Source organism: Mastigoproctus giganteus, chromosome 1 (assembly GCF_048544385.1).
Source record: "Mastigoproctus giganteus isolate SK-2022 chromosome 1, ASM4854438v1, whole genome shotgun sequence".
NCBI classification, from domain to species: domain Eukaryota; kingdom Metazoa; phylum Arthropoda; class Arachnida; order Uropygi; family Thelyphonidae; genus Mastigoproctus; species Mastigoproctus giganteus.
The window spans coordinates 3,148,809-3,176,236 of record NC_143575.1 but is presented as its reverse complement, the minus strand read 5'-3'; the positions used below and the strand labels follow the sequence as shown (position 1 = coordinate 3,176,236).

Sequence of the window (27,428 nt, the reverse complement as noted above, 5' to 3'; positions counted from 1 at the left end):
ATACTTTAGGTAATTATACAGCTATAATTTTAGTCTTTCTTTTTAATTATATCTGCATAGCTGCTTAACATTTTTATAATCAAAAGAGACAGTACAAAAATAACTAGAGAGCTTCATTCTCAACAATATCTTGTGAGCACAGATGGCCTTCAATAGAATACCTGCAATATACAGAATACTAGCTCTCATACCACAAGCTTGCTGGAGAAATGCTTTGATACCTATATTCCATGCTAAGAGTCTGAACAACTCAGCATTCTGAATAAAGCAATACACAACAAATAAATCTGCTTCATTGAGGAAAAGAAAAAGAAAAAAAAACATTCAATAAAGCAAATTTTTCTTACACTGGTTTTCTTTGTCATTCACATAAACAAAAACAAAATCTCAAAGCCTTTATCCTTTATTTGTGCATGCAGGACTCTTGGTCAAAATACCACAGGAGCAGGATATCTTTTTGGGCTAACGGTCAATATGTCATTGGCAATATTTTGGCCTATATTCCCCCCTCCTCTTATTATCATTTTATGTAATTTTTACTTTTTTTTAAGAAACATTCCTAAAGTGATTTTAAGAGCAACCACTCCATTGTGACCAGATTTCTTGATTCCAAATTTTGAAGTATGACCCAAAGGGATAAAGTTTATATAATACAGAAAAATTGACAAAATGCAGCTCAAACTTCCAAGTATTAGTATTCCCCATTTACCTGTACTTGGATTTTTGTCATTTACTTCGACACTTCATGCTTGATTAGCTTTATTATCTAAAAAATAAGCAAACTCCAGATCCTGAAGTTGCTGGTCACTGCTCCTATACTAATACATTACATTGCTTGTTACAAAATCTTACCATCATCACAAAAAATAATGAATCACCCAAACCTGTACTGAAAGAATGCCTTTTCTAACCTGCTTCTAAGATGAGGCAGAGGAAATATTTATGTCATTTGGAATGCTGATGTGGTAGTTATGCAGATATAATTATACAATGAAACAGCCTTATACCAAACAATTCAAGTTAGTTCATTTTTTTTTGTTAATTTTTGGAATTAAAAAAAAAAAAAATCAATAAAAACAACTTACCGAGCTGAATGTAATGGCGGTCGTCTGAGCTGCAATGTTTGTTCCTTTTTTAGCATTCTTATATCCCTCCATACCCTAAAAGACAATATAAAATTGATCTTACTGAACCATAGTTGTGCATACAAATTATAAATATGTAGAATTACACATTCACTGATTATACAGTAATAAAATAACAAAAATACACAAGTGAGAAAATAAGTAAATGCTAGTTCAAAAATAAGGAATCAAAAATATACAAAAAGGTACACAAATATTCAACTTAGTATTTCCGACAATCTTCCCTAACGTATCAATATGCCTGAAATCTTCCCTGACATATCAATATGCCTGAAATCTTCCCTGACATATCAATATGCCTGAATACACTAAAGAATGAATGTTTAGCAATTAATGCTTAAGGTGATCTCACTACACAAATACATTAAAAAAAAAAAAAAAAAAAAAATCACAAAAAGTGCACAAAACTACACTGCTAATCGATGGCCCTACTTATGTTTAAAAAAAGAGAAGAAAGGAAAAAAAAAAAAAGACTGATGGTCAGAAATTAAGAATGCAGGAGACAAAAAAAAAAGTCACAGCCCAATTTTCGTCACCATTTAAACCAATTTCTCGATATACCATTAGGTGTGTCTAATGGTATATCAAGGAAGGTTTTATTAGATGATTAGTAAGAGGAAAACAATAGTCTGGAATAAAATGTCTGGGAGATATTACCAGTGTGCCGTCCATTATTTACACAACACACACACACCACTGAATGACATTTTCCGTTATTCAGAATTACCAATATGAACCAGTAGAGTCATTTATAATCATTAGCTACTCTTTTGATATTTTTGAGAACTGGATTAGAGCATCTTCAGCTGCTTTATACAAAAAAGTATCATATCCCTACAAGGCCGATGAAGATAAATTACAATCTACAGAAGTTCAAGTCCAATGTCAACAAATATCTTCTTTCATCTCTTCAACCTCCAACCCAAGGACGGTACTAAGTACTATAGGTTCTAAAAAAAACAAGACATTCTCTATTATCCGAGGTAAAAGAATCAAACCACTCTCAGATACTGGAAACGTCGGGTAATTTTTAATAGGGTCTTTGGATTCATTTATTATTAAATAACTGCAATAAAAATACGGCTGGATGCATGAAATGGTGTGTAGAGTAAGTGGTAGATACCAAATTACTAAATTTGCCATTTTAATTTTTATTAGTGCTTAAACTTATTTAAAATCAAAGTTTTAAATGTACCATTGATAAGTTTATTTTTAACAGAAAACCAAAAGGAGGATCGCATTCTCATCTTCTGTTGCCTCACTGCACTATTATATCCCCCCCAATGGGATCCAGTGATTGCCATACAGCCATCACTAGATGCCAAAAAGAAATAAATTGGAAGTAGCATAACAGACTAACAGATGAAATTATGATATGAAAACCCATCATTAACAACAGCCATTCACCTCTGTCTTTACTGATGACAAGACATGTCACCATTCAAAACAAGTCAGTGCTTTTGACCTTTAAACAATCCATCCTAAACGACACTTTCCAGCAGGACAATATCCATCCAATTTCCTGGACTGCAGCCCATATATGCAAGGTCACTGTAGTATAACAGTACAGTCAGTCCTCATATAGCACGATAGTTGTGTTCCTAGAAACTCTCACGCAATGCAAAATCATGCAATATAAACAGGCCCTATGGGAAAAATAGGGTTAGGTGCCAACCACCCAAGATTGAACACACACATTTGTAACCAAAACATTACCAAACACAATAAATAATTGTAATAAAATACGTATTTTATTACACTATTACGTAATAAAATATTGCTAATGCTTTTGCTTCTATCGTAAGCAAACTTGTTTTTTGTTTGATTTTCTATCCAAACAGATGACAACCGTTCCATCTCTTCCAATTCTTTGTGTCTTAATCTAATGGATTTTAATTACACTGAGTTGTTCCTGCTATGAAAGTTTTTATTTTCTCTACATTCTTTGTAATTCTCAGCGTTGCCCCATTTATGCCTTTAGCACATGCAATATCACATGGTCTTTCATTTCGCTCAAAGTGTTTCACAATTTCATATTTTTTTTCCTCTATCGACAGAGGCATACTGGCCATAAGCCTTATCGGGGAAATCCCGGTGGGCCAGGGGCCGGTGTGATTTTGCCCATGAACGCTAGTGTGAGTGTGAGGCCACTACAAATTTTCTCGGGTAAGAATTTTTGACCCAGTCCGCCTCTGTTTATCGATATTGCTATTTTTTTTCTCTCTGAATCTGCAGTGTCTTCACTTTTCACACTTTCTTTTCACACCTTTTAAGTATTTTACTCTTTTTTAGGGAATAAAGCACAATTACAAAACGAGGAGCCACGCTTGATACACATAAACAAAGCTTCGCACATGTAGCAACTGAATAAACAACACCGTAAAGGCAGAGATTAACACCTCACATTTTACTAAAGCACATTTCTAGGGGTTACTACCATAAAACAATAAAAACAATTTCCAGTTGCATTTCTGCTAGTGGAATCAGTTATAAACTGGTAGTAAACTCGATCTAATTGCATTTGCGATAATACCGATAGCTGGAATTTTACATTATTATGGTGAAATGTGTTTCCCCTTCGCTGATATAAAAAACATAAATACATTTTCAGAATCTTCTCTTCATTCCTATCATGTTGCTTTCAGTTCGGGTGATTCTGAGTCCGACTGCCATTTCTTGTAAACACAAAGGTGAATCATGCATAAGCAAATTCGGTTCATGTTATATAAGATATTGTTCCCCTATTTATAAATCGTGTATGATCGAATTTGTGTAGTATAAACGTGTTATACGAGGACTGACTGACCGTAATTACAAACACTTTAAAAGTATCTTTACTGAAGACCCTCTTAACCCAGCATTTATGGCAAAGGTTAAACCACATTTGGAAAATAAGGTATGCTACTGCAACATGATCTCGAAAAATTTGGCAGATGGGCTGAGAAATGGCAAAGGTTGAACATTGACAAATGCAAGGTATTGCATATGGGTAGCAGTAATTCAAGGTTAACATAACTGTGTAGTACTACACACAGGGTTGCAGAAAATGAAAAAACCCCGGTGGTAATTATGCAGTTAGATATAAGTTATAAGATATAAGCAGTGCAGAACAGGCTGTCAAGACAACTCATGGAGTTTTATCAATAATATACAGGAACTTTGCTAGCAAGGATAAGGAGGTGACTATCCTATTGTAGAAGGCAATGGTTAGGTCATATCTAGAGTACTGCATACAGGTCTGGAGGCCTCTTGCTGGAATGGGTGCAGAAGGGTAATGAGACTGGCAAAGGGAACAAAAGGATAGTCTTACCAAGAAAAGCTTCAATTCTGCCAAATGCAGTAGCTGGAAACTAGGCAACTGCAAAGTGATCAGAATACTGAGGTATTCAAGGATTGAATGGATTGAGCAAGCTCAATGCAATGGAATTATTTTTCTTGCTCAAACTACACACAAGGGGACAAATTCAAATTGAGGAAGGTGGTTGCAGGACAGATGTGTGTAAGTTTACCTTCAGTGGGCGGTGGATTGTTGGAACAAAGGCGACTCCATGTGGTGCTGTGGAAGTGGTGTGTGGAAGTTTGCCTTCAGCAGGTGGTGGTTCATTGGAACAAACTTTCATGTGGTGTGTGGAAGTGGGTAGTTTGAATAAATTCAATCAAGAACAAAACCTATTGAAAGGGATATACAGGTGATGCAGGAAGTCCCCCTACATCACCTGTCTATCCCCCCTTTGGCTGATGCCTTATAAGATTGCTTTCTAACATCGTCCTTCGCAAAATGAGGTTTGCGAAGGACGATGAAACCTCATTTTGCGAAGGACGTACATCCATTGGAAAAGTAGAGAGAAAAGAAACAAGCAAGATTAGTTGGAAGCATGAAAGTATATTCTTACAAAGAATATACTTTCATGCTTGGATTCTTTCAACTGCAATCTCTGAAAATTGTGTGGTGACCTAACTAAAGTGTATAAAGAATTAAGTAAACTAAATGCTGATGTAATCTTGACTTATTCCAATTATATACAAAAAGGGGTATAAATTTAAAAATTTAAATTGGAAAAGAATGTCTAGTTTTCTAGAGGTAGATATAGTTTTAGATAAATTACTGGAATAAATAAATGAAAGATTTTTTATTTTTTGACTGGTGCTGCAATGCTTTGTTTCCTTGCAGCATGTTGCCAACAATAACAATTTCTTGACATTAATGAAATATTTTACTTGAATTAGGCATAACTTTAAAGCTTTTGACACAAATATTTCTGCCACCGTATCCAAAATTGTCCCCCCCCCCAATGCTGTTCTATTATTTTACCTCTAGGCACATAATCCTGTACAAAATGTTACGATTACGGAGGCGACTCCAAAACATCTCTAAAAAAATGGAATCAGGTTAATTTCTACTACACACCTTTTTACATCATCTTCATGGCCTGTTCTGAATGATCACCTGTAATCTCACTTCCTTCATTTAAATCAGTCAGACATCATGATTCAATCAAGTGCAACTTCAAATTCACTAAGCTAACTTTTCTTCATTTATTCCAAAACTGTTTTCTGGAATCTTCCTATATGTATTTCCCAAAAATTACAACCCACAGAATTTAATTCTGATATTACCAATTACTTTTCTTGCTCTCAAACCCATTCATGGTACTAGAATACATATAGGACACAACAACTTTTCATGTTTAGTTTCATCATAAATAATATGCATATATATAGAAACAAATCGATGAATACATAAATACTTACACATGATCTGTGTGTAATTACAGTACCTGGAAAAAAAAAGTATTTTTAAAAAATAAACAAAAAATTAATAGCAATAATTTTTACTCGTATAAACTTCCATTCCTAAATACTTCTGAAATGAGAACATTTGGATGGAAATTTAGACCTGCGTAAATGCATTTTCTCAAAAATTTTTTACAAGATGCTGAATGTCTCAGTCATATAACGAAATTGTCCCATAACATTCACATAAGCAGTTAAACAGGGAAAAACCAACATCATTCCAACAAATTGATCTAGGGTTTGCCTGTATAATTTTGTTAAAATGATAAAAAAATACTGCACTATATGTTCTTACAGTGAGCTAGGTTACATAGACTTTGCATCTATATTTGGTTTTTGCTTTTGGTGAAATAGAACAACCTGAGTTTTGGTATAAAAAAACCAAGCAACCCTTCACTCAAATCCAACTCACTCACAGAAGGTACAAAAAAAAACCTTGTGTAAGTTACTCCATCCCGACATGAATTATTTCTCAATTTTCCTAAACAAAAGCAATCTGCCATTTCCATGTTGTTTACAACAGGAAAAGGAAAAGAAGGAGAGGGAGCTGTGACACTATTCATAACACTGTATAAATAAATCAAGTACAATGTATGCATTAAACAGAGAATGCATTAACCACAGTGTACCGATGAAAGCTTTCGATACTTGCATGCATAAGATTAATATACAAATTGGAGCAGTATGGCATTAAGAGCAAATTTCTGCAAAGGATAAAAGGATGGTTCAGTGGGAGAAGACAGAGTGGTAATCAGTGGACACTACTCTTCGGAGACTAATGTTATTATTGGAGTGCCAAGGGTTCGGTGTTGGGACCTGCTTTGTTTTCTGTATTTATCAATGATATTGGCTTTAGCAACGGCACATGATGCAAGAAAGCAAACTTATATAGCATCAGCTAAATAATTTCACCCATCCACTTGCTCTAACTGTTTGCCTAGACCTTGAAAAACTTCTGCTTGAATCTATTTAAGCAATCAACAGGTGGAAGTTTGTTCTAGCAATCAACCACACGCTAAAGGCAAACTTCAACACATTTATCTTAACAACTGCCTTTCCTCAATTTGAATTTATACCCTCTCAGGCGATTATTCGGAACGAAAGAAAGAATCCCATCAGCAATGAACATGCTCAAACCATTCACAAGGCTTTATACACCTCAATCAGATCACCTTGCAGGTGCCTAGTCTCCAGAAGCTGCAATTTGCAGAACCTAAGCCTTTCTTCTTAATAGCAACCCTTTATTCCATTCACTAATCTTGTTGCCCTTCTCTACACTCGCTACATCCTTCCTAACATAGGGCCTCCAGACCTGTATACAGTACAAAAGGTGTGGCCTGTTCGTTGCAGTACACAAGGGGATAATCACCTCCTTATCCCTGTTAGAAAAAATTTCTGTATATCATTGACAAGGCACCATGAGTTACTGTAGCAGACTGTCTGCAATGCTCAGAAAACTTCATATCTGCCTGCACAATTACCCCCAGGTACTTTTCATTCTCTACCACTGTCAGTGTGGCACCACAGTTGATACGTAACTCTGGGGTTACTGCTTCCCATATGCAATACTTTACATTTGTCGATGTTAAATTTCACTTGCCACCTGTCAGCCCATCTGCTCACTTTTCTACATCTTGTTGCAGCAGTGTACTGTTGTTAGTGTCATTAACAACCCTGCCAACCATGGTATCATCTGCAAACTTGGACATTAAGCCTGATATACCATCATCAATATCATTTATAAATACAGAAAACAACAATGGGCCCAACACTTAACCCTTGGGAACTCTACTAATAACGTTAATCCACGAAGAGCAGTGTCCATTGATTATCACCGTCTTCTCCCACTCAACCATCCCTTTATCCATAGCAGCAATTTGCCACACTGCTCCACTTTGTGCAGCAGTATTCCATGTGCAGCAGTATCAAAAGCCTTTCTAAGATCCAAATATATTATATCAAAGTTATTCCCTGCATCCAGTTCGTTTGTGACCACAACATAATATCCAATCAAATTGGCCAGACAAGACTTCACCCCCTAACAAAACCATGCTGTGTCCGAGCTATAATTGAAGACTTCTCTAGATGATCCTGCAGTGCTTCTGTAACCAGGGCCTCCATTAATTTCCCTGGAACAGAAGTTAACCTAACAGGTCTGTAATTACTTGTCGCCCTTTGATTCTCCTTTGTGAATTGGGGTCACATATGCACATCTCTAGTCCATGGGTAACTCCTGAGTCCAAGGAAGCTCTCATAATTATGGCTAAGGGTTTCTTACTTCCTTTGCTGACTGCTTTAATATGACTGGATAGATTCCATCCACCCCAGGTGCCTTTCTTATGTTTATCTTCAACAATTTCTCCTCCACTGTACTCTCATTATAACAAAATCATCTAGCTCCCTGTCAGAGTTTAATTCGCCTCTGGCATTCCCCTCCCTGAATGATTCCTCATGTATGAATGTAATTGCAAAATACTCATTTAGTTTGTTAGCTACCTGAGCATGATCATCAACAGATGAACCATCAATATCCAGTGGACCAATCCGATTCATCCACTTCCTTCTAGAGTATACATAGGTAAAGAACTCTTTGCTGTTTTTCTTTGCATAGTTTGCCAAAGATTTCTCGTAATCTGCCTTTGCCTGCCTAACGTCCTTTGTGACTTGGTTACAGACCAGCTTATATCTATCATAGGCTTCCATGTCACCCATTAATTTATATTTATCCCATGCATTTTTCTTCTCTGCCACGTCACATTAATTCATCTGACATCCATTTAGGCCTAAACCTTGAACAAAATTTATTAGTTGGTATGAAAAGCCTAGTAGCTTCCAAGATTAATTCTTTGAATGCTTGCCATTTTGAATTTGCTGTTGGTAACGTCATTTGGTCCTGCCGTATAGAATTTAAATACCATCTCAGACCTCCGTAGTCTGCCTTTACGAAAGCAAAAACCCTTCCATTTATCCCTGATGGCAGTTACCTGAGTAAATCCCACTTCAGCACGCTGTGACCACTGCTACCTAGTGGTTCCTTTATCTGCAGATTCTTAATGCATGAAGAATCATTACTGATAATCAGATCAAGAGTATTACTCCATCTAGTTCCCTCCCGAACATGCTGCTGTAGAAAACAGTCACCCAATAAATCCACAAAAGCCTTGCTAGTGTGGGAATGGTCAACCCACAAATTCCAGTCAATATCTGGAAAATTAAAATTCTCCATTATAAGACTGATTTACTGGCCCACTCTATTTCCCTGTACGTTTGTTTTTTACACTCATCAGTCATTAGATCTACAACGCACTCCTGTTCTCAATTTTGATTTCCCAGTGCTTATGCCACACACAACTGACTCGACACTGCACTGTCCAACGACGTTGATTGGCTGTACTTGCTTGGATTTTGTGTTTCTTGACTAATAGCATAATAAGCAAGATGGGAAAGGAGGGGTTACCCTCCTTTCCCATCTTGTCTGTCCTTCCTGTACACGTAGTACTCCCCAAATTCCATTTCTGCATTCCTTATATCTGTTTGACCCCACATCTCTGATATCCCAACAATATCTGCCTTTGATGTTTTGACCAACACTTCAAATTCATTTACCAAACTCCTAGCATTGGTGTATATACAAGGATACATACACCTGTTCCTATTCTCATCTGCCCTAACACAGCCCATGTGTTTACTTGTACCGCAATGACTCCCAGCAGTCTCTGAAATCCCCGCATTTTGTTTTCCAGGCTGCTGCTTATTCCAATAGAAGCAGTGCAAGAATCACTTTCACCTCTGCCAGCAGCTACTGTTAATCTATTAGTCCGTGTATCTCCCCCCCCAAGCTAGGAGTTTGCCGATCCACCTAACACTGCCTCGATAGCATCAGCAAATATTCTTGCATCCTCTCTATTTAAGTGTATCCCATATTGATGAAGGTATATCAGGGCTAATGTCCAAGTTTGCAGACGATATGAAGATTGACAGGATTGTTAATAACAGTAATGATAATATACTACTGCAACAGGATCTAGAAAAGTTGAGCAGATGGGTGAGAGGTGACAACAGAAGTTTAACATTGACAAATGTAAAGCACAGGTAACCCTCATATAACACTGTAGTTAGGTTCCTAAATCTCGTGTAGTGGGAATCATGTTATACGGGACGAAGAACCAGTACAAAAGCGGGGATTACATTCCAAAAGCTAACAAAATACAATTATTTTACAACTATTGGAAACTTAATTTTTATTAAAAATAGTAATAAATGAACAAACGTCTTACAAACTTTTTTTTTTTTTTTTTTTTGTTGTTGTTGGCACATTGTCTTCTGTGGCCATAATGCACCTCGCAAAGTTTTGCATTTTTTTTTTTTTTTTTTTTTTTACTGTGATCCAAGCCAAATCGGGGTATGAACCCATGACCTTTGGGTTGCCAGGCAGGGTCTTATAAACTGTGATATATATATATATACACACACACACACACTATGTCAAATAATGTAAGTTCATTTAATTTTATTCCTCTTCACTGCTGCTAAGTAAATCTGGGATTGTTTGCTTTCAATTTTTGTTTGCTTTTGAGTGCAGATCCTTCAGTTGAAGGATCTGTATTAAAAAAATAAGATTCTAATTGTTCTGCTAAATTTATGCCTTTCCATATGCTTTTTAGTGCTGTACTGATGGAGAATATTCCTTCATTGCAAATAATTCACCTTCTACACATGTTATGGATGTGTTTCACAGAAAATTTTTGCAATCCACTGCAAAATTGCACTCGTCAGTTATGGCAAAGTGATGCATCCAATTTTTACCACTGGCATAAGAGGAAGGTTTTGACTTCTGTTCCTCTGTGCAACATATCATTCCTCCCCTGGGCCATTTAACAAAATTTCCAAACCAGTTAGTGAGTTTTTTTTTTTTTAAATTAATTTCAATTGGGTCTGTTTTACGGGAAAAGTCAGTTGTGCTTTTCCACATCTGACACTACATTGTTGTGGCAATGAATTCAGACCAATGACCCAAGAGGACACCCAATGATTAAAAATAAACAAATAAAATAAGCAAAATTAAAGGTAGGGTGAAAAGCAAGCAATGAATAAACAAATAAATAATTGCAACAGAAATTTGTGGATAATCCATGTATTTTATTACTTCATGAATAGTTAAAAATTATTTAAATTATTTTCTAGTGATAACCAGAAAAATGGGAAATTTTATGAAATAACCCTATTACAGTGCAACACCAAGACACTATACTATGTTCATTATACATTTCAAATATAATACCAGTGTGAATACATCCTGAAAGAGGAATATAAAAAAATAATGCAGTTTATGGCAAACATACAAATTTTACAATGAACACAAATAGCAAACTCCATACCTGAACAGAGAGAAAATTAAAAATGACAGAGGTTTCCACCAAATACAAACTATTAAGCTGCCATAGTCCCTTTGCAGTATTATCTTCCCAATTAGACAATTAAATTTTTATAAATCACAAGACATCCCAAAGTAATTTACTGTAAGTGTTCAGTTTTTTGCCTACCTCACCTCAATTACAGATGGAAAAAAAAATTAATTAAAAAAATACAGTAATCGCATCATAAAAGTACACAAAAAAGTAAACATTTTTCCTCTGAGAGGGGTAAAAAGGACAGGCTACCAGTTACAATATATTCAATTCATAAATTTTTACAAACAGCAGCACGCATCTTTTTAAGAACTATGAAATCCCAAAAAAAAAAGACAAAAACTACTAAAAACATGATGCAAAGTGTGCCCTGGAATACATAAATCACACAACAAAGGGGTTACTTGTTAGGCAAAAAGATTTTTTTAGAATGTAATAGAAAACTTACTTTTAAAGTTAAAAAAACTTTACATTGCAATTATTGTCCTGAAATCATACAATTAATATATCAAACAATTTGTTTACTGAAAGAAGCTTATAAGTTACATCTTTCTGAAAAGAACTGCAATACTGAACATTGATACTTTTTATTTTGCAATTAAGCTTTGTTTCTTTGGAACAGCAAATGAAGACCAAAAGGGAGATAAATTTCATCTGAGTTGGCTATTTAAATGAAAATAACTCACTATAGTAAGAATATCACCCTTTGTAAAATGTAAAAAATTAAAGAGTCTGGTATGCCTTTGGGTCATTGCTCAACCCCCCCCCCCATTCACCAAATAATAAATCAGGAGAGGGGTGAGTGCTTCTACCACAGCAATAACTTCCAACCCTCGGGGAAAACTTGGAATAACTGTCAATGTGTGCATTTCAATAGGCTGAAAATACGCTTAGGACAAATAAACTGTTTTTAATAGTGAAATCCCCTGCCATGTTGGTAGCTGGTGTCATGGCAGGCATGACATAGCAAAAGTTGATACAAATATAAATAATAAAATTTATTGTCATGAAAATAAAAAAGTAGTTTATTTTTGCTCTTGGCTATGAAAACCGAGAGATAAATACAATTATTAAATACAATTAATACATAAATATTAGCTATGGTAAGAATAAAAACTTATTCTTACCATAGCTAATACAGACAGTTTACGCACTTACCAACAATTCATTGATCCCAATTAGCAATCCAATGGAGTGAATGGGAATAGTGAAAGATGAACATTCACTCACTCACTCACTCACACTCTCTCTCTCTCTCTCTCTCTCACGCACACACACAAAATTTCTTACAATAAAAATGCTTGTTTAGGTTGTCAAATATACATATGACAACCTAAACAAGACCTAAAATTTACTTACTTTTTTTTTAAATTAAAAAAAAGTAAGTAAATTTTATTTTAGCCTATGCAGACATTAAAAGACTCCAGACAACCGCCTTATATTGAGGTTACACTGCACGTAGCAATACATCAAAATACTTAATGTTCTCTGTAAAAAGCATTAATATTTGAGGGAAAATTTTCAAAAATCCCATAATGAGGCTCCAGTATCTTTTATGATATACCTTTTAACACTTGTATACACTTAATTTTTAGGAATTTATATGTAATGTATTTATTTTTATTTTGTAAATAAATTATTTAATTTTTATAATTTGCTCTTTAGTTGGTTTATTTGATTATAGTTGTATAAAAATTTGCATTTACTAACACTTTATAGATAAAAATCTTAAATCATGATTTAATAAACCAACTGCCACATATCAGAATAAATGTTGGACATAGAAGTCAGATACTGGCAAGAAAGACTACTTGGCCACTATTCTTTAGTATACTGACCAAACAGGCAGAATACAAAAATAAATCTTTATTTACAATTAAATGCAACAAAAATAAAAATTTATTTAAAAATATCAAAATCACTTTGTTAGCTCAAAATATGAAACCTACAGTAGTGAAGAAGTACAGGGTTGTTAAATTTAAAGTATCTCTATGAAGAGAGCTCTGGAGCAAGTTCTAAGGCTCGTACTGAAGAGAAATTTGGACAACAGGTATAATTAAGAATGCACTCTCCATTTATTAGAAAAAAAAATTAGTTACAAAATTTGTCACTATATGGTGCAGTGGCAATACAAATCACTTGAACAGTGCTACAATTCTTCAATGTCCACCATTTTGGTCAACAACAGTTTCCATTCAGAAATGCATTTTCTACAGCAGAACATAACATGTCAACTGGAATAGCCAGCACATGACATCTAATGCTGTCCTTCAGAGCTGCCAGAGTTTGACATCATTCCCAATACACCTGGTTCTTCAAAAAACCCCACAACCAGAAGTCGCATGGAGTGAGGTCCGGTGATCGGGGTGGCCAAGATGTCTGGAAACAATGGCTGATGACCCGTTTGTCTGTAAAGTGTTGCCTTAGCAATCTTTGGACAGACACAATGGTGGATGTGGGGTGGCACACCATCTTGCATGCATATGGTATCCTGAAGGTACTCACATTGCTGCAGCTCTGGTATTGCAAAATTTGCAAACATTTCATAATATCACTGTCCAGTGATGGAACAGGTGTGGCATCCAGTCACTGTTACCTGATCAAAAAAAAAATATGTCCCAATCATGAATGTAGCCTTAAATCCACACCACACCACACTGTCACTTTTGGAGAATGCAATGGGACCTCTTGGATAACTCGAGGGTTTTCTGTTGCCCAAATGCGACAGTTGTGCATGTTCACTTGTCCATTTAAGCAGAAGTGGACTTCATCACTTCTAAGGATGTTCCATGGCCAAGTGATATCCACTGTCAATCGTGGCAGAAACTGAAGCAAGTATGTGAAACGAATATCTGCATCACCATGCTTTAGCATGTGCATCTTGTAAGGATAAGATAATACCGATAAGGATAAGATAATTAAGGATAATATCCAACAGCTGACGCATTACTAGCAGTGGAATAGGGCATGTCCACTTCACGAGAAATAGCTGGAACACTTGCACTACCACACCAAGATTGACTTGATAAATCCACAACAGCCATAGCCACTAAAATCTTCAACATGAGCAATCCACTCGTTTTCAACCTCTACCTGGTTGAACACCAAGATGTCCTGTCACTTCAAATTTCGCAATCATTTTGCGGGCAGCACAAACAGTCATAGGTTCGTGTGCTTCTGACGCTGGAATTCTCTGATAGCCTCAGCTGCATTGTTGCTGTTGATGAAGTTGTGCAAGGTCATTAATAACTGCAAAAGTTTCGGCATAAGCTACTAGCAATTTGGGAAGTGGTTAGTTAAAAGAATTAAAACTGAGGAAAATTATGTTGCTGTTGAAGAAGTCAGACTGGATAAAATATACTTTCAAAGAAAATAAAAAAAAAAAAAAAGTTAAGTTGAGAGCAAGGAATGGCATCACATGATTTTGGCAGTTGTGTTTAAGAGATTTTGAGCCAAAAAAAGATCAAAAAATAGAACATTCCAGATTAGAAAAGACAAATACCAACTTTAAAGTGGAACACAGGAATAATCAAAGAAAATATTATCAGTGGTGGTTGGAAAATCTATAATTATTCTGATTGTAGAAAAACTAAGTGGAGCTTAAAAGACTTCCGTTGTTGGTTTTATGCTGTACCAGCATTTCACGCCATGTGCTAGTCTATTATGTATAACTATTGTTTGATTAAACATTTATTAAAACAATATTACTTATACCAATAATTTTCCAGGTGTTTCATAAATGAGCATCAACTTACATGGGCATTTATGCCCATGTAAGTTGATACTAAGACAGAGCTCTTCTGTTTGACCATTCAGCTAAGCAAACAAAAGCAATTTAACGGAGAATAGTATTTTGTTTGCATAAAATTAACTCAAAATCATAAAAACAATTAATTTACAGGATATAAGTAAATGAACACCAATAGAATGATTAAACTGGCTGGTAAAAGTAAAATGAAAAGAACAGAATAGACTAATAAAAACACGTTGCAAATGGAAAGACTTCAGAAAAGAGACAAAGATACAAAAGAGAGCAGAATCCTGGTGGCAATGTTATACCTGATAATTCCTTATGTATTATGAAAAGTACACTAATTTTACTCTTGCCTGTTTAGTCAGTGTACTATGGAACAGCTCATGTTTGCCATTCCTAGCCACTACTTCATATTTTATCACAATGTTATTTCTAGCTAATTCTGCAGTACTCAACTTTAATTTTATACCTTTATCATCACAGAGGCTCATTATTGTGTTGTTTTGCGATACATGGATATAGATAACAGGGAGGTTCGAAAACTTCACACCATTAAATAGCAAATGTGGAGTATTCAAGTCAGGAAAAACAGCTGTCCTATTGGGGAGGGAAAAAATAATAAATAAATATATATAGGCACAATGCAAATATAAAACTAAAGAATGTGAGTATTGTGCACTGCAAAATGAATATAGTAAACTCCAGTTATACACAAATTTCTTGCATGTTCTCTTTGTTTAAGTAGTTCTCTTTGTTTTAATGTTCTTTACTTCTGACCCCATGGTCAAATCCTATGAACTGTTATACACTTTTTAACCTTCTGTAGCATTTAAAATGCTTTTCCCTTATACTGCTTATTTTAAAGATCCCAAGATAAAATAAACTAAAATATAACCTTCCCACCTGCTCATTTTAGTTTTAATAAAGGAATGATAAAAAATGAATTCTAGGAATTTAAGTGCAAATTGCACTTAAATTCCTAGAATTTCATTTGTAAATTGAGGCTTATGTCCTAAATGCTTTATAGTGCAATTTGCTTACTTCATAGGAATTTTTTCCAGTGCAAGTAGGTTTTCTTTTTTAATTTCATAAAAAGATTAACTTGGAAATTTGAATCTAGAAATGCCACACTTGACAACTCAGTGTTGTTATTGTTTGTTATTTGGTTTTTTTTTTTAAGTAGCATTAGCAACTAAGGCCATATTGCTCCAGGAATATGTGGTGGTCATTCCCTGACCTTTCCACATCCTCCGTATTTGGTGGTGGTGGGCTCGAACCCCGGTCTAATCAAGAAGCGTGTGCTACGCACTGCTGCTCCTTCCCACCTGGCTACGGAGATGCCTACAACTCAGTGTCTGAGCCATTTCTCATTTCATTTGTATGCTCGCCTCCCCAATTTTTTTCATAATGAGATTCCTGATTACATCCCTATAGGGTCTACATGAGTTGATAGTGAGTTTGAAAACTAGTGTACAAAAGCCATCTGGATTAAGTTGTAATGTTTGTGGTCGTTTATGGTTTCAATTAGATTTGAAACCATTTCCAGCAACTTTATATGAATTTTCATTTTGAATCTCAATGAATTTCACGGACTGGAGATGTGCCAATGTATCCCCAATTCACATATGGGAATCGAAGGAAAACGTGAGTAATTACAGACCAGTTAGTTCTGGGCTCCATTATTTTACCTGGAACTTCTGTTCCAGGTAAAATAATGGAGTCACTGGTTAAAGATGCATTGCAGGATCATCTAGACAAGACTGCAGCAACAATTCAGACACAGCATGGGTTTGTTAAGGGAAAGTCTTGTCTGACAAAATTTTATTGGATACTATGATGTGGTTACAAAGGAACTGGATGCAAAAAATAATTTATCACATACTTGGATTTCAGGAAAGCTTTTGACACTATTGTGCATGGAAGACTACTGTACAAATTGGAGCAGAATGGTATTAAGGGTAAGTTGCTACAATGGATAAAAGGGTGGGTGAAGACAGAGGGTGTAATCGATGGGCACTGCTCTTCGTGGACTAATGTTATTAGTGGAGTTCCACAGGGTTCGGCATTGGGCCCACTGTTTTGTATATTTATCAATGATATTGATGAAGATATATCAGGCTTTGTGTTGAAGTTTGCAGATGATACAAAGGTTGGCAGGGTTGTTAATGACAGGATCTAGAAAATTTGGGTAGATGAGCTGAGAAGTGGCAACTGAAGTTTAACATTGACAAATGCAAAGTACTGAATATGGGTAGAAGTAACCCCAGAGAAACATACCACACAGTTGGTATGTTCCTGGGAGTAATTGTGCAGTCAGATATGAAGTTTTCTGAGCAATGCAGACAGGATGCAAGTGCAGGTCATGAGGTTTTGTCAATGATATACAGGAATTTTGCTAGCAGGGAGGTGTTTATCCCTTTGTATAAGGGCCACATCTTGAGTACTGCATACAGGTGTGGAGGCCTCAATTTAGAAAGGATGTAGATTTGCTTGAGTGTATAGAGAGAGAAGGGCAACAAAATTGATGAGGGGAATGAAGGGATCCTCTTACCAAGAGAGGCGTTTAAGTTCTGCAAATTGCAGCGAGACTAGGCACCTGCGAGGTGATCTGATTGAGGTGTATAAAGCCTTGAATGGGTTGAGCACGCCGAATTCTGATGGGATTCTTCCCCTTTCTCAGATTACGAACCTAAGAGAGCATAAATTCAAATTGATTAAAGACAGTTGTAGAATAGATGTGCAGAAATGTGCCTTTAGCCAGCAGGCGGTTAATTGCTGGAACAAACTTCTATCTGTTATAGAAGTTGATAGCTTAAACAAATTCAAGGAGGAACTGGACGAACATTTGGAGGGAAAGGTTTTGTGATTTTTTTTTTTTTTTTTTTTTGGCTGATGCTACATAAGCTGATACGCTTGCTTTCTTGCATTACATGCATCTATTATTATTAACAAGAAGTGAGTAGTTTCATGATGTGTAATACATGTGATACTTCATTAAAAGAGGATACCAACTATGTCAATGTCAAATGGATTTATATATCCAACATATCCTACTAATTTTCCTCCACTGGTTGTTGTACGACATTTGATATCAATACAATTATCCATCATGCAAATTCGTCATTTACATTACATACCAGTAAATGTATCAGTATAAATACAATGGTTCATCAACTACCTACTAAATAAATACGATGGTTCATCAACTACCTAGAGAATTAGATGACAATTATGCCATTAATATACATATAAAACAAAGACTCATACATAAATAATCATATCTACAAGGATGTATGCAGAAGAAAATAGTGAAAATATGATTACAGTTGATAAATTCACCTTTGTACAAATTCTACAGCCTAAAAATTAGTGACGATTTCTTGGGGACAAATGATAATAGTGAACAGGAACATTCAGATGAAACTGGCTCCTTGATCTGCACTTGCAGCTTTTCCCTGGATTTTAAATCTATTCAACCAGCTCTTACTAATTTTAAATGGTTCCATATTTTTTTTTTTTTTTAGGTGAGTTTAGATCATTATATTGGCTAATCTCTCTCTCTCTCCCTCAAATATTTCACTTAACTGAATTCTGCGTTGGATATTATCTTCAATAAAATTAGTTAAAGTCTTTCCATTTCAATCCTAATAGCCAGCCTAGCCCTAGTTGCTTGCAGTGGAACAGGTATTTTTCCCACTGCTAAAATTAATTCTTTATTTTTTTATAATTCTTACAGTTAAACTTGCAAGTCCTAAATTATGGTACACATCTGATTGTCTTTGTTTGACCGGAATCGATTCGCTTCAAAATGTCTAATTTAATTTTCAAATTATATTTACAGTCTTTTTCTTACATTTAGTCTTCGTACTGTGTCCAGACGTTTCTTTTTCATTCTTATCGGCCATTATTAACTCTTCGAAAATGTAACTGGGTTGGTTGCATTAATTATGATACAATGTTCAAGTAAACTGTCCGTTACGCACGATGTTCAGGGGAAGTCTTGCCTGACCAGTTTGATTGGATACTATGATGCAGTCACAAAGGAACTGGATGCAGGGAATAACTTTGATATTATATACTTGGATCTTAGAAAGGCTTTTGATACTGTTGCACATGGAAGACTGCTGCACAAATTGGAGCAGTGTGACATTGGAGGCAAATTGCTGCTGTGGATAAAGGGGTGGCTGAGGGGGAGAAGACAGAGAGTGGTAATCAATGGACACTGCTCATCGTGGACTAATGTTATTAGTGGAGTCCCACAGGGCTCAGTGTTGGGTCCATTATTGTTTTCTGTATTCATAAATGATATTGATGATGGTATATCAAGCTTAATGTCGAAGTTTGCAGACGATACAAAGGTGCTGCATAGTGTCAGTGACACTACTGACACTATGCTGCTGCAATAGGATCTGGAAAGGTTGAGCAGATGAGCTGAGAGGTGGCAAATGAAGTTTAACATTGACAAATGTAAAGTACTACACATGGGAAACAGCAACCCCAGAGCAACGTATCAACTCTGTGTTAGTACACTGACAGTGGTAGAGAATGCAAGACCTGGGGGTGGTTGTGCAGACAGATATGAAATTCTCTTAGCAGTGCAGACGGGCTGCAAGAGTAGCTCATGGTGTATTGTCAATGATATATAGGAATTTTTCTAGCAGGGATAAGGAGGTGATTATTCCCTTGTATAAGGCAATGGTCAGGCCACACCTAGAGTACTGTATACAGGTCTGGAGGCCTCATTTCAAGAAGGATGTAGAGCTGTTGGAACGAGTACAGAGAAGGGCAACAAGATTAGTGAATGGAACAAAGGGGTGCTCTTACGAAGAAAGGCTTAAGTTTTGCAAATTACAGTGTCTGGAGACTAGGCACAAGTGAGGTGATCTGATAGAGGTGTATAAAGCATTGAATGGTTTGAGCATGCTCAATGCTGATGGGATTCTTCCTCTTGCTCAGAATAATCACCTGAGAGGGCATAAATTCAAATTGAGGAAAGACAGATGTAGGATAGACGTGCGGAAATTTGTCTTTAGCCAGCGAGTGGTTGGTTGGTGGAACAGACTTCCATCCCTTGTCGTTCGTGGACGTTGATAGCCTAAATAAGTTTAAGGCTCAGCTGGACAGGTATTTTGAACGAACAGAGGGATGAAGTGGAAGTGGTTTTTTTTTTTTTTTTTTTTTTTGGCTGATGCTGCATAAGCTTGCTTTCTTGCATCAAATGTCTCTACTAATGCTAATTTTTTAGCAATAATTCAATTTCTATTGTACAGTACTCAGTGCAAACTTCATAATCAGAAGTGCAATATGGATTTATATACTAATGCATATATAAACAGAAAGAACAATAACATCATAATCAGAGATAATTCATAAATCAAATTATGTCCACTTTTTACCTTTCAGGTCTAGTGATGTGATATTGGAGATGGAGGATAATAGTTAAAATTATAAAACTAACTGTAGTACATGCATACCCATACAATATCACCATATGAGTGCAGATGGCACTGTCATGGGTCCACTGCCTTACAGCAATATTTATATATTGCTGTAAGACAGTGGTTTTCAACAGGGGGTGCCGCAACAACATTCAAGGGGTACCACGTAATTTGGGTTTAATTTACTTAAAGTTATTATTTTATTTTTTTTTTTTAAATTTATGTCTACTTAAGTACCTCTATATAAAGAATAAAATTATTATATACTGTATATATAATTTGTATATGAAATGTCATTTTTCTAACTATATTATTGTAATAACTATCCAATGGAACCTTTATCTCATGGCTATTCCCAACCTCGTGTTTTTTGGCATTACAAGATTGCAAAATGGGATGACCTGCGAGACTTCTTTTCTTCTTTTCCTTGGTCGGATTACTGTTTCAAAACTTCTGATGTCAACGTTTGCTCAGATCGTGTCAGTGAAATTATTCTTGTAGGAATGGAATCCTTTATCCCGCACACCACTTTAAAATCGTCCTTTATCTAAACCTTGGTTTTCCAATAAATGTGCTAGGACTGTCCAAGAGAAGAATGTTGCATATCGTAATTGGCTTGTTTCTAATTCTTCAGTTTCATTTTCTGCCTACACCAAAGCTCACAACAATTGTAAAGCAGTTATTAATCTGTCCAAACTAGAGTTTGAACAGGTTAAGAGTAGAAAACGTGCTTCTTGCCCTAATGGTAGCCGAGCATTCTGGTCTCTTGCCAAAGCTATTGGCCGCAACTTTTGCCCATCTCTGCTCCCACCTCTGTCCAAACCAGATGGTTCTGTTGTCACTTCAGCCAAGGATAAAGCTGACCTGCTAGCATCCCATTTTTCTTCCAGCTCATGTATTAATGATCTTGGTAAAACACCTCCCACCATTCCCAACACGCTCCATTCAATGCCTCCTGTGGTCTTCCGTCAAAAGGATATCAGAAGGATTTTGATGAATCTTGATGTTCAGAAAGCTCCAGGTCCTCATGGTATTTCTCCACTTGTTCTCAAAACCTGTGCTCCTGAACTTACTCCTATTCTTTGCCACCTTTTTTCACTTTTTTATTCCAAAGTTGTTTTTCCTTCTGTTTGGAAATTTGCTCATATCCAGCCAGTTCCTAAAAAGGGTGACAAATCCCTCCCATCCAATTATCGTCCCATTGCAATTACTTCTACTCTTTCTAAAGTAATGGAGAAATCAATTAACCGCCAACTCTTAAACTACCTAGAAACCTTCCATCTGATCAACGATCACCAGTATGGATTCCGTCAGTGTTGATCCACTGGTGATATTCTGGCTTATGTTACCCATTTATGGACTAATTCAATGGAAAGGTTCAGTGAAACACAAGTAGTTGCTCTTGACATCTCAAAGGCTTTTGATCGTGTTTCGCATAAAGGTCTTCTAAACAAGCTTCCATCTTATGGTTTGCCAACTGTTTTTAGTAATTGGTTATCCAGTTTTCTCTCTGATCGCTCACTGAGGGTGATGGTAGATGGCTCTCTGTCTTCTAACTTCTCCACTAATGCCGGTGTCCCCCAAGGTTCAGTTCTTTCCCCCACTCTTTTCCTCTTGTATATCAATGACCTTCTTCCATTGACTGGAAATCCTATCCATGGTTTTGCCGATGATAGCACATTGCATTCAACTTTCCATTTTGAGAAACCTTGTCCTGCTCAATTAGCTTCAACTTCTCGAAAATCTGCTACCAATTCCTTAAATGCCGATCTTCAGGTAATTCTCCAGTGGGGCAAAGACAACTTAGTTGATTTCAACCCTTCTAAAACTCAGTCTTGTCTTATATCTCGCAAAAAGGGTTCTTCTGCTCCTATGCTTATCTTTAGTGACACTCCAATTTCTAGGCAAAATAATATATCTCTTTTAGGGATATATCATTTTGCCTCTGACGTCTAATCTCTCTTGGCACAAGCACATTACAAATATTGCTTCCTCTGCATCTAAAAAAACTTGGTTTTCTCTTTCGCTCTCGACGTTACTTTTCTTCCAAACAGCTGCTCACTCTGTATAAATCGCAAATCTGCCCTGCCATGGAATATTATTCCCACATCTGGGGTGGTGCCCCCAAAACCTCCCTCAGGCTTCTTGATTCCATTCAGAAGAGGGAAGTTAGGTTAATTAATGATTCATCCCTAACATCTCTCTAAGAGTCTCTCTACTCGCTTTCTCATAGACGCACTGTTTCTGCTGCATGCCTCTTCTACAGATACTTCCATGGGCACTGTTCTTCTGAATTGGCTTCTATAATTCCCGCTCTCTCTTTCAAAACAGTCCAAACACGTGCCGCCACCAGCCAACATCCATTTACTGTCCAACTTCAAACCCACAGAACCAACTTTTCATCTTCCTCATTTATTCATTCAACTGCCGTTTTCTGGAACAACCTTCCTTCATATATATTTCCTGAAAATTACAATCTACAGAAGTTCAAGTCCAATGTCAACAAATATCTTCTTTCGTCTTCTCAACCTCCAACCCAAGCACGGTATTAAGTACTATAGGTTCTAATACCTCTCGTGTTTGGGGTTCACATTAAAAAAAAAATATATATATATAACATATTATACTCATATATATTAGATATAGACGAACACATATATATATACACACACACACACACACACACACACACACACACACACACACACACACACAGTGAGAGAATCGGATCTAACAGGCAGAAAATTGAGTAGGGGTGCCGCAAAATAAAATAAATTACTTAGGGGTGCCGTTATTAAAAAAAAAAAAAGGTTGAATGCCACTGCTGTAAGGTGTCCAAAACTGTATCAGTATTGGCCATGCTCTCACACAAGTCAGCTATGATACCGGTTTCTTTAGCATTCTGATTAAAAATTGCCACATTTTCAATGCCTTTCTCATACAATGTAATAGAAAGCTTGTGTAAGGGACAGTGGTGGAAATTTTTTTTTAAAAAGACCATAACACTTGATGAGGAAAATTTGTAATACAGTAAAATCCAGTTACAATGAATCATTTCACTGTACTAAATTTTGTCAAAATGAATATTATTCAAAATTACTTTAAAAAAAAAAATTCATATAAGTTCTACTGTACCTTTCTAACATACAGAAGTAGCAATTTCAATTTTAGTTAAGAAAATATCAACTATAAATCAACAATAAATAAAAAGAAAAAATGCATATTACAAAAGTGAAAAACGTTTGCATAGACATGATCGGTTTGAAAGTATTTTATTTATAAGTAGAGAATCACAGAAAATTTTAATAAAGCACACATTAAGAAGTGTCATGTATCAATACTTCAAATACGTTTTGTTTTTGTTTTTTAATATTTAACGGGTTTTTTTTTTTTTTTTTTTGCGCCTTAACACAAAAATCCAAATTTAATGCAAAGGAAAAACTCATGTTACTTATACAACTAGCACAAAATTTTTCATTTATTTGTTCTTATTTGTAAAATCCGTAATTTAATTGAAAAACAAATCCTGGTTCAGCCAACACTGCATATATAAATTTAAATAATATCAAGAAACAACCGAGCTCGTGCAAATTCAGTGGACTGAGCAAGTCATAATAAACACATTTCGCTTACGGCGAGTGACTACGCTGCCAGTGTCAGTTCTGCAACAGTGGAAAATTAAAAAGGTGCGCCACCATCAGTGTCTCGAAACACCACTGTACCATGTGTAAATACGTGCATTGAAAACACATTGGCTAATAATAATCAAACCACGGCACAGTCACTGGTAGGTAATGAGTAAATCTACCCTAATCTTACTTCACACGCAAATGTGCCTAATTTATTGAAGCACTAACAGGAAAGTAACGTTATATGTAACTCACAATTACACATTAAAAAAAAAAACATCCTGTTAATTTAACAAATAATATTACTAAAAAAAAAGTAACAAAAACAGTTACTTCATGAGTAATATATTTAATGTTTAGCATTAAATATTGAAGTTTAGTATTGAAGCCGAATACAATAGCTCAAGCTCTTTGAATAGACAACAGTTTCAATCCTCTGACTCAGTGTTTCCCAAACTTTTTTGCTCGCGAACCCCTTTTGGAAAAATAACCAGGAATCCTCACATCTTAGCTTACTTAAATGTGTCCGGATGGTAGGCATCTAAAATTAAAATCTCAGAACTGATTTATTATATGTTTACAATTTACCTTTTTCAGACTGACGCATATAATAACTGAATGATAAACTGTCACTGAGTATACAATCAATGGTAGTACCTCATAGGCTACGAGTGTGAAGAATGGCATTGTTTGTTTGTCTCAACAAAGTTGGGGGTGATTGAAACAACTGAATTCTCATGTCGGGTGCGAAAATCTAAGATATTTTAGATGCATGCCTTAAAAATTCAGCTTCGCACAGATAAATTGTGGAAAACAGAAGTTTGAGCCTTCTCTTGACGCTTCCTCTCACTGTGGGTGAGAGTAGACAGCTCAGTCTAACTTTTGCAATAATGCTGGTGTTCCCCAAGGTTCATTATTATTATTATTATGTCTAAGGTGGCACCTAGACTTCCGTCTATCTCCACCTGATAAAGTTGACTTTGTGCAGAACCTCTGCAAAGTAGACCTGTATGGAAGGTCTCTTCGCCATCAGGGAGAAGCTGTCCCCAAGGTTCAGTTCTTCCTCCCACCTTTTCCTCCTACATATTAATTAACGCTTTCCTTCAAATCACGATCACCAATTTGTTAAAATGTTAGCTCGCTGTTGATAATGAGGTTAAATTACCATAATCATTCTCAGATCAAGAAATCATTCATAATATCGTTACCCCTGAGAAACGAGATGATGTACTTTGTTCAGATGCAGAACAGGATAGTGACAACTGAAAGATAACTTCGGCTGTTTGCAGAGTCACGCATGGAAAATATAGGCTTCACGTAGCCGAGTGGTAGGGGGGGGGGGGAATGCTACAGCACGCGCTCTTTGAATGGACCAGGGTTCAAGCCCATGACTGCTAAATACGATTAACTTAAATGATTTTTTGTAAACTCCACTAACCTGGTGGTCGTGCCGGAATATAAACAAGAACATTCTTCGTTTTTTTTTATGTGGAAGAAGTGATATGATGCAAGAAAGCAAGCTTATATAGAAACATCATAACAAAAAAATAATCAAGTAGAATAAGCGAACCAAAATGATTAAGAAAATTTTTGAAAAAAGCAGTTACTATTCCTAAAGAAAACCAAGAAAATGTGCTCTACTACAGATAAAGCATTAGAAGAAATGGCACCCTCTACATCTAAAGCAGACATATTCGATGGGGATCAGCTAGAATAGAATTTTTTCATGTTTATGTTTTTATTATTTGCAGTTAATCTCTCTTTTTTTATTTATCCTCATTATTTCTGCATTAAATATAAAACTCTACATAACGGAAAAATCGAAATAACGGCAACTTCAATTTCCGAAGGTGCCGTAATTCTGAAAGTAATTGTTGCTGTACTCTCTTTTGTACATAATAAAGTGAATCGTTGTAAGCGCGTATTGCTAACTAATCTCAATTCTCTTAATAATATGTTTATGTATGACCAAACCTGTTACTAATTAGCAGATGATGCAATAAAGCAAGATTTACCTCCCCCCCCAGAGCATCATCCCCAAAACTTCCTATTTCACCTATCCATTCCCTCCAAAATTGTCTAGTATTTTTGTCCTTGAATCAAACTTCCACAGCGACAGATGGAAGTTGTTCCAGCAATCCTAATTGTGAAGACTGTTTCTTTTATATAAATTAATTTGGCTGAAGTTTATTTCCCTCCCCACAGTTTATAAGAAATATTTTGAAGTAGGTTGCAAACTCTGAAATGAATGGAATGCTACTTTGATTTTTAATTAAACTGCACAACATATAAATATATTATATATATACTGCTAGATTTCTAGCGAATTCCAAAACTACACATGCGCAATTCTTTGATATTGATTTTCCAGCTAGCCAGATTCCGCAATGCACCATTCTACGCAGTTATAGCAAGTAGAAGTACTACTACCAGCGGAAACCGGACCTTAGAAGCCTGCTGCTAATAATAACTACAGCGATTGCACATTGAACGAGTGTTGCTAAACGAGACAGAGAGAGACGGCTGGCGTGGGCGCTGGTGATGCGCATTTCCAGTAACATATGTGACATGTTTTAATCTAATATTTCTCAAACGCGAAATTATTACGCTGTAATAATGGTCAATAACAAACAATATGTTGCGTCAAACTTTTATTCATATTTGTCCACTTTTTCTTTGAATGACATTTACTAAATTATAATTAATTTGTACTTATTCTCGTGATGATAAAAGCCAGAAGTGCTTTTTACCATTGGTATTACTACAGTAATAACAAAACGCTGTGTGTGTGTGTGTGTGTGTCCGCGCGCGCGCACATGTTCAAAAAAAGTGATCACCTAGCTAGGAATTTCACATTTCTAATCCTTTTTCGCGATGGTGTGTTACATTAATGACTAGCATCACAAATAGAAATACAAACAAAAGATGTTTATTATTAGCCATATGGTGCAAGAAAGCCTTAGGCTTATGCTGCACCAGGCAAAAAAAAAAAAAAAATCCTGTGTTGCCCTGAGAGAGAGAGAGGAGAATCACCAAGAAAGATAAAAATGATGATACCAAAGCTCAGGACCCTGGGTTTGCCAAGCCCATACTAACCAGATGTGAGTCCCTGGGGTAAATATTTATTAATAGTTAAGGCAAAGCTAAGTAATATTTGACAGGCGCTCTCAAAATATCCCAAAATGAGCATTTTCAACCTTTATACCTTTATTTCAACAGTTTTTGTAAACACAACAATTATGGCTGAAATGTTATCAGAA

The 27,428-nt window shown here is 35.9% G+C and overlaps 1 protein-coding gene across 1 annotated transcript in view; it reads right to left on the bottom strand.

The window, feature by feature from the left end:
• Positions 1 to 27,428, bottom strand: part of mRpS11 (mitochondrial ribosomal protein S11) — a 101,472-nt gene that overhangs the window by 39,579 nt on the left and 34,465 nt on the right. Inside the window, exons 2-4 of the mRNA XM_090371221.1 lie at positions 15,571 to 15,698; positions 5,898 to 5,923; positions 1,086 to 1,160 (exon numbers count right to left, since the gene is read on the bottom strand). Of these exons, the coding sequence (XP_090227347.1) occupies positions 1,086 to 1,160; positions 5,898 to 5,923; positions 15,571 to 15,698 (229 nt within the window). The remainder of the gene's footprint in view (positions 1 to 1,085; positions 1,161 to 5,897; positions 5,924 to 15,570; positions 15,699 to 27,428) is intronic.